The following is a 15,961-nucleotide window of genomic DNA, read 5'->3' as shown; positions in this document are numbered from 1 at the left end:
CCCTCGTCTAAGTCGACATAATTTTTCGCTCAAAATCTTATCGCCATTCTCTGAAAAAGAATTGTTTTCCCGCTCCGATTCGCAGCATTTCTTCTTGGTAATCGCTATAGTGTACGGCGCGGTAGCGTTCGCGCCATGCGTCCATTGTCTTGTATGCCAGAATAGAAAGGGCATACACTCATTTACAATGGAGTATTACATGTAATATCCAAGGCAGTTCACTTTACCCTTTTTCTCCCTCTCGTTTTTCTCAAAACGCAAAAAAAAATTTTACATTATCCGAACATGAAATGTTTTTGTAAATCCGAATATTCTGACGTTAATTATTCCGAAGCGGTATTAAAACCTGGGCCCTTTCTAGAAAATTTATTACAATGCAACTAGTAATGCAACTAAAAAAAAATCAAATACCGTTTGTATCAAATCACACGTAACTTTTGCATTTAAACGCAAGTGCGTTGCTGAAAAGACTTGCGTCTGATAATCATATGAAACTAGAAAATAATTGTACGAACCTGAAACTCAATTGCGCTTAAACGCAACTCTAAAAATCAAATGCAAGTCCATCAAATCACATGCAACGATGTATTTAAACGCAAGAGCGTTGCAGAGAAGACTTGCGGTTTTGTACGAAACTAGAAACTACGTTTAAAAATATCTCTATACATCTACGGAAGTGCGTTACTGTTGAAAAGACTTGCATTACTTTTTTATTTCGTACGCAAAATTAGAAATTAAACGCAACTCTGAAAATCCAATGCAAGTCCATCAAATCACACGGAAAGCTGAAAGACGTGCGTTTGATAATCATACGAAACTAGAAAATTGTAGGGAACTTTTTTCAACTCAATTGCGTTTAAACGCAACTCTAAAAATCAAATGCAAGTCCATCAAATTGCACGAAACGCCGCTGTATTTAAACGCAAGAGCGGTGCAAAGAAGACTTGCGGTTTTTGTACGGAACTATAGAAACTGCGTTTAAACGCATCTCTAAACATCTACGGAGTTGTGTTATTGTTTAAAAGACGCATTATTTTTTTTTTATTTCGTAAGCAAAATAAGAAATTAAACGCAACTCTGAAAATCAAATGCAAGTCCATCAAATCACACGGAAAGCTGAAAAGACTTTTTTTTTAAAATTTATGTTAACGCTGAAAAGACTTGCGTTTGATAATCATACGAAACTAGAAAATTGTAGGAAACTTAAACTCAACTGCGTTAAACGCAACTCTAAAAATCAAATACAAGTCCATCAAATCACACGGAATGCTGAAAAGACTTGCGTTTGATAATCATACGAAACTAGAAAATTGTAACTGTAGGGAACTTTTTTTTAACTCAACTGCGTTTAAACGCAACTCTAAAAATCAAATGCAAGTCCATTAAATCACACGTAACGCTGTATTTAAACGCAAGAGCGTTGCAGAAAAGACTTGCGGTTTTTGTACGAAACTATAAGAAACTGCGTTTAAACGCATCTCTAAACATCTGCGGAAGTGTCTTATTGTTTAAAAGACTTGATTATTTTTCATTACGTGAGCAAAATTAAAAATTAAACGCAATTCTGAAAATCAAATGCAAGTCCATCAAATCACACGGAACGCTGAAAAGACTTGCGTTTGATAATCATACGAAACTAGAAATGAATTGAATGAAATTTAAACTCAATTGCGTTTAAACGCAACTCTAAAAATCAATTTTAATGCAAGTCCATTAAATCACACGTAACGCTGTATTTAAACGCAAGAGCGTTGCAGAAAAGACTTGCGATTTTTGTCCGAAACTAGAAAATGCGTTTAAACGCATAAAAATTTACGGAAGTGCGTTATGGTTGAAAAGGCTCGCATTATTTTTTTATTTCGTAACGGAACTTTCGCCGTGACTGAACTTCGTCTGCACTTGCAGGGGAAAGACATCGCAACATTCACACGTTTCAAACTGCCGAAACGCATGCTGCTTCACAAAATGTCAATGAAAAAATGACAACGAATTATTGTTAAAGTTCGCTATGCCGAAGGTTTAAATCTCAGTCCAAAGTTAAATTAGTCCGACAATTGAAATTTGTTTGTTTTTACGAAGGTTATAGTAGTCCGAAAGATGTCGTTTTCAAACAAACTTTTCTTCTTCTTTTTATTTCAGACGGGCCCGCGTTGTACTGAGCGGTAATGTTGCGAATCGGAGCGCGAGAACAATTCATTTTCAGAGTATGGCAATACAAATTTAAACTGAACAAATATGGCGACTTAGGGAAGGAAAATCAACATATTTCAAGTCAGTCGGCACTGAAAAATTATCTCGACAGAATCATGCGAAATCACACGCATATCTTCGCAGCAACGCACTTGAATTTAAATCGCAAAGTTTAATGCAATTTTGGGGAATTTGCGTTTGATATTTCAAATCAAGTTTAAAACGTGAAGTGTCTAGAAACGGGCCTAGGTTTCCGATCCCGCTCTCACAAAATCTCTCTAGAGATTTGGGAATTGTGCGTTGTCGTTTCTAACCCGCGCGAGATTTATGCATGAACTAAAACATTATTGTTGCTGATGTCAGTAGGCATGTTTTGGCGGCAATAGGAGTTAGATTTGGGTGGCGATCCGCATCGTGATCCAAATCTTAATCTGTACAGGGGAAATTAGTTTTCATTTATAAGTCGACAAAATGTCGACTTACGCGTAAGTCGACATTCGCGTAAGTCGACGTGTTTTGCTCAGTCCCGATTATGTCGACTTACGCGAGGTTGACTGTAGATATGTTTGTTAGCCAGGATCAAGTTGTCTCTACCTGTGGCTTTTCCTTTCCTTTACACCATATGGTTGAACCCTGTTTGAGGAGCGGGTTGGGAAGGAAGTGAGCTATCCTTTTTTTTATTCTTTATTTAGCTTTCTTGTAACCACTGTTCTTTAGAGCAGCTTTTGTTATGAAACTTTCTTTAATGATTTGACAAGACATCTTATGGTCATGTTATGAGAGAATATCTTCCTTATCATTGCTTTCATTATTTTCTTCTACCTCAAGATGATTCATGACCACATTTGACTCGTAGTCAATTTCTCTCTGTCCTTCTTCAATGTTAAATATTCTTACTCCCAAAACAATATGTGTATGATTTTACCATGAATTGATGAACATGTGAATGTGGTGGCAATTAGGATCTCCATTCACAATTTGATGCCAATCCACATTTCCATCTCCTACAAGACCTCCTCACCCTAGCCAAAGCAAGCTTGTAATTTGGGCTTAGGGGCAAAGTATACCATCTTACTAAAGTTCTCTGTTCATTTCTTTCAGGTGGAACAAATGACAACAGGGCTGGCTGTGTCTTGCCTGACAATGAAAAGGCTTCTTCTGTCACAGCCTTGAAGAGAAAGAGGCGGTCTACAAGAGTTCCAGACTTTACTGGGAAGAAGGACAAGGATTTGAAGAGATTGGGCCTTGCAGCCACGGCACAAGAGCGGAAGCAGTCAAAAAAGCAATTGTTGGAGAGGAACCAGCATGCTATGTCAGTTCCAGGTCTTAAAGGTCTGAGACTGGAAGAATGTGATCCATTCAAAGAGTTTCGCTCTGTCATGACTGAAGAACATCGCAACATGATTGCAAGTGGGCTGTCAGATGAAGACATGTTGATGCTCATGGAAGAGCTGCAAGATCGGCTTCGTACCAAGCAGCGTCTAGCAATGAGGGCTCGCAGGGCACGATTCTCCGAGGAGCAGCGTGAGGTAGAACGTGTCAAGAACAGAGAAAGGAAGCGCATGGTGCGACAAAATCCTTTGCTTGAATTCAAGCGCATCATGACGGACGAGCAACGGAAATCGCTGCTTCAGCCCAATCTGGACCCTCTGAAAAGAGCAGGCATCATCGCTGAATTGGTTGCAATCAGGAAGTGGATACAGCGAGAGCAAGCAAGGGAACGGCGAGCTCGTTTGTCGGAGGATAAGAAGTCGGAAGTGAGGAGGAAGAGTCGGGAGTATAAGCGTAAAGCAAGAAACAACCCACTGCAGGCCTTCAGGTGCGTCATGACAGAGAAACACTATGACCTCTTGCAGCAAGATCTCGATCAAGAACAGCGAGAGGGGCTGATCACGGAGCTCATTGAACTCAAGAAGGCCAAGCAGAGGGAAGAAACGAGAGCGAGAAGAGCTGGCTTTTCACCAGAACAAAAAGAGCGGGAGAGGAAGTACAGCAGGGAATATAAGAGGATGCAACGTCACAGAGGTCACGCTGAGATCAACTACCAGTATGATGGAGACACTGAGCCTGGGGCACAATCCACTGCTGTTCCAGATCAACCACCCATGGTTAGACCTGACCTCACTTTTCACAGAAACCAAAATATTCATCCGGGTACGGGGAGGATGTTGCTAGAAACACAGAGTGAGCAGATCTATCATGATGCTGCCAGGCAAAAAATTGAGGAGACAAAAATAAGGAACAGGGAAAGGCAACGCCTGAAACGGGCCATGCAGACGGAAGAGGAAAAAGAAGAGGAGCGGAGGAAGAACCGTGAGAGGAGCAGGTTACGGAGGATGAAACTTGCAGAGGAAGCCCGGACACACTATCTAGCTAAATTACAACTTGAGGATCTACCAGTGGAGGAAGAGCGTGACCATGGCAACCTACATGAGCAGAACCTGCGAACAGGCCCGACCATACCAGCCAAACTGTACGAACAGACAGATACTGGTGTAAAGTCAGAGTTGGATAGACCTCATGGTATGATGCAGGAGGACAAAATGATGTTTGATGCTCCAACACACAGTCAGACTTCAAGTGTTATCGCCAATCAACAGACTCCCAAGGTGGTACAGCCGATTTGTGCCCCCTGGTTCTCAGAAGCCCTTCTGCTAAATATCAGGAAGAGAAACAGAGAGTCCACTCAGAGGAGTAGAGCCAACATGACCGTGGAACAGCGGGAGATGGAAAGAGCCCGAAACAGAGAGAGGCAGCGACTGAAACGCCTCATGCAGACGCCAGAGGAGAGGGCTGCCTATGCTCTCAAGCAAAAATTGGAGCGCCGCAGACGGAGGCAGGACCCCCGTTACCGGGAACGGGAGCGGCAGAGGCAGAGGGAGCGCAAAAAGCAGATGAGACAGTTCCCATGGTACCGTGCCAGGGAGAATGACCTGTGTTACTTGCGCAAGGCCAGGCAGGCCGGCACCAGTCCCAGGAGCAGTGTGTCTAGTGCCATTGAGGTTGGCCAGGGGTATGAGAACACTAGTCCTAAAGAGGGAGAAGAAAGGGGGGAGGGGAGTAGAGATGAAGGTGCCTTCTATGTGGATGTCAATGTCCCTAAACAGGGGCAGGACATGGAAGGAGAGGAGCACCCCAGGGAAGGACCCCAGCAGGACGATGAAAGGCTTGGGAAGATTTCTGGCAGTGTATTTGGCATGCACAGGATTGAGCCCCTCAACACCATGCCAGGCAAGCACTGATACGGTGCACTTTAACTGTTCAGCTTTTTCCAGATTAGAGTCTGTTTCAGAGCATATTCTGTAGTAATTTCAAACAAAAGAATATAGAAAAAGAGAATGCATGAACTTCCGTTATTGCAAGCTGTCTGCATTCTCTAGCACTGAAACCCTCCAGACTATCACATTTCCAAAACCAATTATTTTAGTTGTTCAGAAAAGTTTCTGCTGTTTAAATTGTAGATGTTTGACAGTCCCATACACCAGAGATCTAAGTTTCATATTGTACAAAGGTCTCTTTTACCTTGTGTTGTTACTCTAATCAGTAATAGCCAAATAGAATTTACTGTGACCTTTCCACCTTTCTGATAGCTCTTAAATTTAGTTTGTCTGTAGTCATCACGAACGTATCTTCCTCTTTCTACAATTTTCAATTGTATGAATACACCATTGTAATGTGTTTATTCCACGTTGCATAATTATTTGCATACCTACTTTGTAGTATACGTGAACTAAAACTACACTGAAAGTGAAAATTTCATATACTGTAGCTGTTATAATGGATGTAAAGATTATGTGAGGTGTACAGAGCATTGCTAGAAACAGCACTCTCAGTTTTGGTGCATTGCATCTCACTGTGGTCAGCGTAGGGAACACATGAAATTGTCTAGATAAAACTTTTCCTTACTGTGCCACCTTAGACAGCCTACATGAAAATCAGTTGAGAAGCTCTCAGCAATATTATAGAAGTGCAGGTTGCATGTTGGTCTTTTAATGAGATAAGATTAGATGGAAGAGATTGTTCTTCATTGTTTTCTGAAAAAGCGAGGGGCATCAAAATGTAATGAGCAAGCTTTTTTATCTTTGAATATATTTTAGTTTGTATTGATGCTGTATTCCATGTAAGTTTCTCAAGATCTTAAGAGTTACACGTACACTGTATTTCTAATAGACCTTGGCTAAAGTAATGGTAATTTTGTTGACAGTACTCTTTTTCTTGCAGAAATATGCTCATAGTTTGACTTAAGATACTGTATCAATGGATGATGTAAAAAAAAATCAGTACAACACAATTAAACTCACATAAAGATGTAAATTTCACCAAAACATCAACTTGTCCTTCAAAATTAATCTGCCAGGTCTTGACAGGCACTGTAAGCTTCTAATCCAATATTTGTTCAGAGAAGGAAATCAGATCCTTTTGCTTTGTAACAGAATTCAGAAATTTTTATATATATATTACAGTGTATATGTATCTATACAGTATGTTAGCATATCACGATTCTCATCTCTGCAATCAATTTTGCTGTGACTTGTAAGGGGACAGAAATTATGATATTCTTGCAAATATGCACAGTGAAGAGTTTACCTGTATGCCTGAAATTATTATCATAGGCACGATTTCAGACTACAGCGTATATACCGGTATACACAGTGTTTTATATTACATGTACACATATTTATTACAGTTGTATACTTTACTGAAGTGATATTCATATATGAAATTCATATGTTTACAAAGATGTCATATAGAAAAGTGTTACAGTGGTACTCTATCATAAATGTGCCTTCCTTATATAGTTCACTGTTGTAGACTGAAAAGTGATCTTGAGTGTGTTTACACCATCTATATTTTTGTTCAACATTTTCTCACACTTTTGATTCAGTATGTGTGTGTGGAATATGTTTCTGTGCAACTCATGCACACAATATTGAGGAGAGATTAGACTTGAGCCTGTAGTAGGATGAAACAGAAGTTACTTCAACACGTTTAACACTAATGGTACATAGCAACAGTGATAAATCAGAGGATGATTAGCCTAATACCACATCTCTTCAGCTTCCATTCGATACAACCTTACTGTTTTCTATCGAGCTATGTAGATGTACAGTGTAATTACAGTAAAGTATATCCTCGATATATAAAAGTCATATATGATTGGAACAAAACCCTCTTACATCAAGGTTATTTTGCAAGTCCCACCCCTTTATATTTATTGTTTTTGTATGCTGATATAGTGAGAATCCTGATATAACAGGGTAATTGTCATGATTTTTAGATCCTTCTTATAATGAAATGAGATCCATTGTATTTATGGGTGAGGTAGTGGTTATACACTTGTACTCTTTTCATCTACATTGTATTTGTGGTGACCGATGATGAAAAAAAGAAAAACAACTTCAACTGAAATAACAGGCAAATAGGGAGTCTTCTTGCACTAACACCCCTATTGGAGAAGTGGACAAGAATATACAATTATATATGTGCAGTATGCAACCAGAATTAGGAGTATGGATGTAGTGTGTCCTTATATGTAACAAAGTCCTAATATGTTGTTGCCCAGCTTTTATATGTAGGCCTAGATCAATTGTGCCAACTGTTAGGAACTATAGTAAAAGTGGATATTTTTGCGCGACTAATTTTTCACGCTGGGAGTGTTTTTAATTCTGTGGAATCAAGATATCAACTTCTAGAACATATGGCAACCAAAAATACACACATACTTTCAGTTTCGCTCTAGTTTCTGGTCGCGCGAAATGTGCGAAAATTTCCACTTTTACAGTACTTCCCTAGTTGTCTCCAATACCTCTGCGATGTTTAACTGCTTCATTTACATGTACTTTGAGGGTGCATCGATACCAGTTGGTGATTTCTGCACTTCTTGAAGAGCTACCAAGTCTCACGCATTCTGCGTGAGACTCAAGCATTTAGGGGCCGTCTCACGATCTCACGTATCGGGCGAAGTCTGCAACTTGGGCCTATGATAATGAGCATACCTAAAAAAATTAAAGTGATAGTTGCAATTGAAGGTATATTTTCCTTTTTGTCTTTCAAAATAAGTAAAAAACAGTCACTTAAAATGCACCTGATCGCACCATTATGAGCTAAAAATTGAAAAAGCTCCCTACCGTGGGAGGCCACAGGGGGAAAAACCCCGCCCACACCCTCGCTCGCGCGCACATTCGCTTGCTGAGATGCCGAGTCATGAAAATCTCACTCGTAAAAAAAGATTGAACTTGGCATCCCTGCTCTTGATGAGCACACCCTGTCTCACCTCCCTGATCTTACTGACCCTACAATGAACATCCTTTATGCAGAAATTTTATAAATTTGTCTGCTTCAGCTTTCTTCAGCTTGCCTGCATGTGACATGTGTTTTCTTGTCTGTGCATGCTTTCTCTGGTTTGATTTGGCCCTTAATGTTTCGGAAACTTTTTGAGGACTTTATCTCTGTTGCAATCAAGTCCTTTCCAGTAGGCCACAAACTGCTGATTAACTGAACTACTGAATCCATATAATGAATGAACTGAACTCCACTAAATTCATAGAATGATTAACTGGCTTTTTTCCTGATGTGTTTATCTTTCTGTAAGCTTTTGAATATGACTGTACTTATTTACTCATTATAAAGGCCTACTCGTACTTCTTGAACACTTCCACCATATTATCCCTGTTTCAGTTCATTGTTTGATGGAAATTCATTGTAGCAGCTTCATGCAGCAGAGTAAGCCCCATCTTGAATTCTTAAGTGGGTTTGAAAAATATGGAAATAAGTCTCACATGTATCCTACTGTTCCTTTTTCACTGTAATAGCACAGTTATTGAGTAAAAGTCACCTTTCCCATGCACCAATAAGTAGGCATATACGTACATACACATAATACACATAAATATGCATTTACACAATTTTAGCATATTATTGCAGATTCATATCCATAATACAAATGTGTAATACTGGGGTATAATTGATAGCTTAAATGTACCTCATGTGCTTCATTTCTTATTTTGTTGGATGAATTTAATGGGAAACTTATCCCTCCATTGTACACTGTATCTAGAATTTATGAAAGCAATTCATACGTTTGACATTTTTTCCAAGTTTTGAAGTGTTCGATTGTTTGTAAGAGTACAAATCACACATACTGTATTACCGTTCCATCATGATGACTGTTGTTTGGAGATACCTTAGCAACCACTCATACTTTTTGTTTGATACTGTCAAGTATAGTACAAAATAGATATGCATTCATGAGCATGTGACCTTGTATAGTTATATATGAGTTACAACCGAGTGTTGAGTTTAATGCTCACTATGTCTGTGCAAGAAGGTGACATGGACATTGGCAAACATTTCGAAAGATGAGAAATATCCATTTGTGATCTTTCATTCGTTCTTCTCGTTTGTTTGTTCATTCTGTATTGAAATCATATTTTAGCATATGCTAAAAATCATCCTCTTCGATAAGGCATGACATTTCACCTTAACTTTCACACAATAATTCATATTCACTGGCCTGTAAATGTTTTCACTGGTTTGCAAAAGAAAAGAAATGCACTCCTTGTGCTTGTTTGCTTTTCACAAATCTTCTTTTTATATGACTTTGTACTTGGTAATAGACAACAGCAAACTCTGCATGAGTTGATGTCATGTATGTAGGTCAAAGGTTTGTTAAAGATGAAGTACATGTACATCCCATGTAAATGTTCAGACCTAAATAATTACAGTGCGTGTTAATGATTCATCTTCGGGTTATTACCAGCGGTATATGTATAATTGTACTGCAATTAAAGGTAGAAGCTTTTTCTCTAATCTTATAGTAGATGACCATAAATCATCTTTGATAGCACAAATCATTAATTCATTTCCTTTAAAATCTTATATTATGTTCTCTGCAACTTTCATCATTATAAGAGGAGTCTTTGAATTTGCTGATCTATGGCAGTTCAAATGAAAGCTAATGTTTGATTTTCATACTGATGGTTAGTTTTACAAATTGATAAATTGTGAGTGTTTACTGTTAGTCAGCACAATCCATTAGTACACCATGTACAATGTTATGTGCAATAAAAGATGAAATGATAGTAAAATAATATTTGTTGTTCCATGTGTGTGTTCATTCCACAAGTGATAAATGATGTTTTAAAACATAGAGTTTAAATAGGGAAGTGGAAGATAAAGATGGCATCACATCTTAAAGCTATTTAATTTTTTTGTGGTCATTTTGTTATCTGAGATGCTCTCGTCAGTATAGGCCATATAAAGCTTAATCTGTTGAGTGACTGTAATTAAATGATATATGTAGCAAAGAAAGCCATTTCTATGCTAACAACACCCTGCAAATTCTGTCATACAGCTGTATATATATATATTTTTAATACAACTTTGATGATTTTGTTTGAAGAGGAGCATCAATTGGTAATTTTACTCGATAAAGAAAGCTTGCTGCTCTGAAGAAGAGCATAAATATATACACATCACTGGAGCAGGATACATTGTATCCACCAACATTGGCACAGAATGGGGATAGATGATTAAGTGGTGGATGCCATGTTGATGTCACAAAATTACACAACATACAGTGTTTTAGGAATGAGCATCTCATCTAGCTTCGAAAAGTACAGTAGAAACTCAGTAAGGACCTATAACAAGATCCTTGGGATCAAGACAATTTGTTCTTTATATCAGATATTTTGTTAAATCAGTAGTCATTGAGCAACACAGAAAAAAGGAAATGAATTCATTGGGACTGGAGAAATCAGCTGTTATATCAGATATTTTGTTATATCTCATCTCTTTACAATGAGTTTCTGTTGTATTCAGTTTGGTCATGTGAGTATCATTTGACTCACATGTGACAGTCACCATTATCATCTTAAAGGGACTGTACAGTACTGGTTGAGGTGGGGACTCATGTTTTGAACATTCCTAAGTGAGATAATGAGAGACTTCATTTGAAATATGAAAAAACATGTAATTTTAAGAAGGATTCAATGTTTATTAATTGGTGAAAATTGGTTTTCAAATGGCTGAGATATCCAAAAAAGTGATAATAATAAAAGGCGACATGCCACACTTTTATTAGGATCTCTTTGTTTCACCTTGTTTTTGGATATCTCAGCCATTTCAAAACCGATTTTCATCAAATAAACTTTTGATACCCCTTAGAATTGCATGTTCTTTGACATCTCATAGAGTGGTTTCTGAATATCTTGCAAAATGTTAAAGGCTAAATTTTCGCCTCGACCAGAACTGTACACACCCTTTAATAGATGCCCCAGAAGAATAAGTAGTATGTACAGCCTTAGAAAGAAAATACTGCTATGATGATGCAAACTTAATAAATTGTACAAAGTGGAGACGAAGGATGTGCAAAATGTTGAGAATACTGACAAGTTCACCTTACATGTGGATTAAGTGAATGCAGATATGTCATTAGAACACATGCATCACTGAAAGTTTACGGAAACAATTGTACAATCGGTTCAAAACTTATTATTATTTGAAGTTTCTATGCCACTATTGCTGGATTGCTGGATCTTAATTCAAAATACATTCGTTTGAATATAAGGAACTGCACTCGATCAAGAAGACAACAGTTGAACAAAAAAAAAGAAAGAAAGAAAGGCACTGATGCACATACTTGATTAAACATACAAAGATTAAACATCTTTGTAATGTTGTTGCCTCAGACTGTCGGAGTGTAACCTATATTACTCCAGAAGACACTGTGAAATTTTACCACATATACGTATGTAACTATTTAAAGAGTTTTAATGCAAAAAATAACAAAAGATGAATGCCATCTTCATCTTTTTTTTTTAAATAAGGTCATCATCAAATAATGAAATATTGATTCTTTCCAATGATACCACATTTGTAATGATCGAATAACAAGAAATATTTTTGAATATACTGTTTACGTAGTTTTTCAGCAGCTTTAATATCAAAGCATCTCAAATTGATAAAAATACTCTGTTTTGCATCTCTAAAACTCTTCACATACATACTACAGAGGAAATATGGCTGCTAGTAGGAGTTCACTTTGCCCTTTATTGCTGCCAAGCTTTCGTCCCTTTTACAGGTCTTCTTCGATGAATTGGGACATAAACAAAAAAGCAACCAATTTGCAAACACTTGAACAGAATAAGGCAAAAACAAGGTATTCTTTCACATACATATATATTTGATTATATAATATTACAAAGATTAAAAAAAAATAGCTGAGGAGTGTGGGAAAAGCTATATCACCAGAAAGAGCACTTTATTTTGCTCACTTAGTTAGCTGTTTCATAGTGATGTCCACCTTTACGAGTATACTACGAGTAAGAAGATATCCATGCAGATATCTCATATTATATGTTTGTGCCCGTGCATATATCTCTTTCTTTTACATACACCATTACTTGTCATTTATTCACACGTATACGTGTATTGGAAGTGTGTAATAGAGAAAGAAAACAGGTAAAACTGATGCAGTGTAAATTGAATAAGATTATGATGTCAGTGTGTCATGAATGAATGTCATGACTCATGTGGTACAAGTGATATTTCTGTCATTTACGAGTACACCTGTACGTCATTCAAATTCAGCAGCGTAGTGTCGAAGTTTCATCTGGATGTCCTTCTTTTGGGCGAGTTGTGTGCAGGACGAGACTGTGTGCCACAGGCATTTTCGGTGTGAGCCGACCAAAGAGAATCTCTTTGCCTTTGGGATCATCGACCGATCGACCGACTTCAATTCACTATTAAAGCAAGACCGACCTAACCCCGTCGCGGGGCGCTGTAACACAGTAACAGCCTTTACGGTACGTATTTGTCCGTATGGGGTCGCTGCTGCGGTTAGACCGACCATGTTTGAACACAAGAACCGGCTAGCTGGGACATGCGCGGGCACGAATTTTTGACTACGGGCTAGACGCGGGGAAATCAGACTGCAAGCACGGCCGGCCACGACGGACGGCCAGCTGGAGCTGATCGACTGAATTGTTGCTTGTTCTCTGGATGCGGATGAAGCCTCGTGTGGAGACGGTTGGACGTCAACGACACAAACTGAACAGTCAGATTTACGTCAGTAAGTAGACCTAACTGAGACCTAACTAGTAATTCAGTATCTAGTAATTTAAATGTCTACGTTAGTATACAACACATGGGAACACATGAATGTCGTGGCCATGCTAACTGCGTTTGTCTTCACTTGGTCTTGACGTTTATTACCTGAATTAGGGGCCTACCTGAATTACCTACGAATACGATGACGCCCAGTATCAGTAAGTTGAAAACTTGTAACGTTAAAGGGCCATTCAAAGCAAAGGATTCAATCCTGAGCCTGAGGAGATCCACGTGATGTAGGGTTGGACCTATACTCATCGACCGCCTAATGTTTATTTGCTTGATAAGAGTATATAACACTGAAATTCACGTAAAAAACTTGACCTAGATCTACGTGATTGAGAAAATCAAGCTCTATCAAATGCTGTTGTTCCCTTTTCGATTCGAAGTTTCAGTGCAAAAATATCACCGACGAACTTGCGTGGCCTCGTTTCAGCTCCCCGCGGTAACGCTCGTTATTAGGATCGACCGCTGTTTTTTCATTGACAATAAATGCACGCAAACCAAGTTGTATTGAACACCGTGTTGTAGAAAAAGTCTACGATTTACGAAGCTTTTTAGAAACTTCCATAGACATTACATTGTGCTGTCATTACGATTCTGTGAAAATATTCATTCGAAATTTTGTCCTTGATTAAAACCATTAATGAACAGTGAATTTTTGTGTTTTCCCACACCATCCTCATCAACAGTCAAAGCCAATCCATTTTTATGTGCTTTGCGCGCAGTGAAGTGCGTACTAAGCGTTCAGTGCACCATTGATATGCGGTCGGTTTAAAAGAAGGTGGTCGATATGTAGTAGGGCTATCATACTGTATCCACAGAATTATCATTCAGTTAATGCAATCTGGATGAAATTTGTTATGCTTCTGCTTCCAGTGATCATTGAGCTTGGACTTGAAGCTATTCACTGATGTTGCCTTGACAGCATCTGCACAAAGGCTATTCCAAGTATTTATTACTCTCTGACTGAAAGACTTCAACCTTTTACTTGTTCGACACCTTCCTTTATACAATTCAACTTGTGACGGCGTGTAACATGATCATTGATGACAAAGAGAACAGTTGGATCGAAGTCTTCCATACCATGCAAAATTTTGAACACTTGTCTTAAATCATATCTGAACGTTCACGTCGATTTGTTAGGGATGGAATCCCCAAATAAATGCTTGAGTCAATCAGGATATGACAACGATTAAGTTCTGATACCAACTTTGTTGCTCTCCTCCTCTGAACTGATTCAAGCTTTTTCGCATCACTCTTTGAAAGTTCATTCCATCAACAAGAGCAATATTCCAAGAGTGGTCTAACAAGGGCCTTTTACAGTAGGACAAACACTTCCCTAGTCAGATGAGTAAAAGTCCTTTTGATCAGACCAAGAACTTTATTTGCCTTTGCAGCTACTTTGTGTACATGAAGACTAAAATTGAGGTCAGGAGAAAAGTACAACCCGAGATCCTTTTCCTCTTTGACTGCCTCAATAACCTCAACATTATCGTTGTTATCATTTGAATATTTGATATTGACATCGAGGATTTCTACGACCGTGGACATGATAAAAAAGTCCTGATTTTTGCCTTATTTTGTTATTCCTTGAAAATTTCCTCATCTTGAACAACAGTCGACATTTATAACTCAACAGCTCGCGAAACTTGTAAAATACGTGTTAATTCCCTCGTCTATTCTGTATGATAATTTCTTGTTCTACTCAGGTATCAGACTCGTCACGTGATGGAGCTATCAGAAGAAGAAGAAGAAGCCATGGAGGTCTCACAGCCCGGTTCACAGCTGCCTGAAGTGAGTGGAACTCCGTGTTTTGTTGTCATGGATTCCCAACTAGAGGAGCAAGAGACCACGGGTGGAAACCTTGAAAGTCGTCAAGAAAAACTGGAAGAGGGGAGAGCACAGAGGCTGAGAGGGTTGCAGCATTTAAGCAAAGGGTCACCAACTGTACCAGGGCACTCAAATCCTCAAGCGGTAGGCATTGCTTCATTTGTCCAATGTCTTCTACAGGATGTCACTTTTGGGAGATAGTTTACTTTTGAGTCAAAGTTCATCATCAAAAACATATACTACCTGCGTGTAATTTTTCGCCAAAACACTTTGGAATATATGCCCATTGAAGGCCATTGTGTTGCTTTCCAAAACTTTTAATCCTCCAGGCTCTGGGGACCAGAATGGAACTGTTTTGATCATGAAACTTGTTTTTGTATTTCTCTTATCATATAAAAAACATAAGCTCTGAATTGTGATGCTGAACTTAATTTTGATGCATTATATGACCAGGGAGATGGAAAGAGACGATTTTGCGTTGAGATTTTTGTGCGTAGGATATTGCCTGTCAAATATATGTCATGTAAATAATTTTATATTACAATATTAAAGGAATCATCATGAAGTAGTGTGCAAAGTGATAGAGGCCTTGAAATAAATCTCTGAACCTTGGTCTGTGTGAGATTATGTATGTGGATCACTATGACATCTTGCTGCTCCTTTATTAGATAAAAGTAAAAGAAATAAAAGAATAATTACCGGTAATTGTGTTTGTAGACATGGTAAAGTTAGCGACAAAATTATCAGAATAAAAGTAAAAGTTAAAAAAAAAAAAAACTGCCTTCATTTTTAGAAATATAGGTGAGAGTTCCCTGTATATGCAAAGGCA

General features: G+C 38.4%; 1 protein-coding gene across 1 annotated transcript in view; it reads left to right on the top strand.

Annotated features, from left to right (window-relative positions):
- Positions 1-13,116: 13,116 nt before the first annotated feature.
- The window catches only part of LOC139743520 (uncharacterized), a 34,329-nt gene continuing 31,484 nt past the window's right edge, over positions 13,117-15,961 (top strand). Inside the window, exons 1-2 of the mRNA XM_071653999.1 lie at positions 13,117-13,261; positions 15,012-15,276. Of these exons, the coding sequence (XP_071510100.1) occupies positions 15,031-15,276 (246 nt within the window). The 5' untranslated portion in view covers positions 13,117-13,261; positions 15,012-15,030. The remainder of the gene's footprint in view (positions 13,262-15,011; positions 15,277-15,961) is intronic.

Source organism: Diadema antillarum, unplaced genomic scaffold, assembly GCF_040938485.1.
Source record: "Diadema antillarum isolate AM-2024a unplaced genomic scaffold, OU_Dant_1.0 seq00001091_RagTag, whole genome shotgun sequence".
NCBI classification, from domain to species: Eukaryota; Metazoa; Echinodermata; class Echinoidea; order Diadematoida; family Diadematidae; genus Diadema; species Diadema antillarum.
The sequence above is the reverse complement of the archived record's forward strand: the minus strand, read 5'-3'. Positions and strand labels throughout refer to the sequence as shown.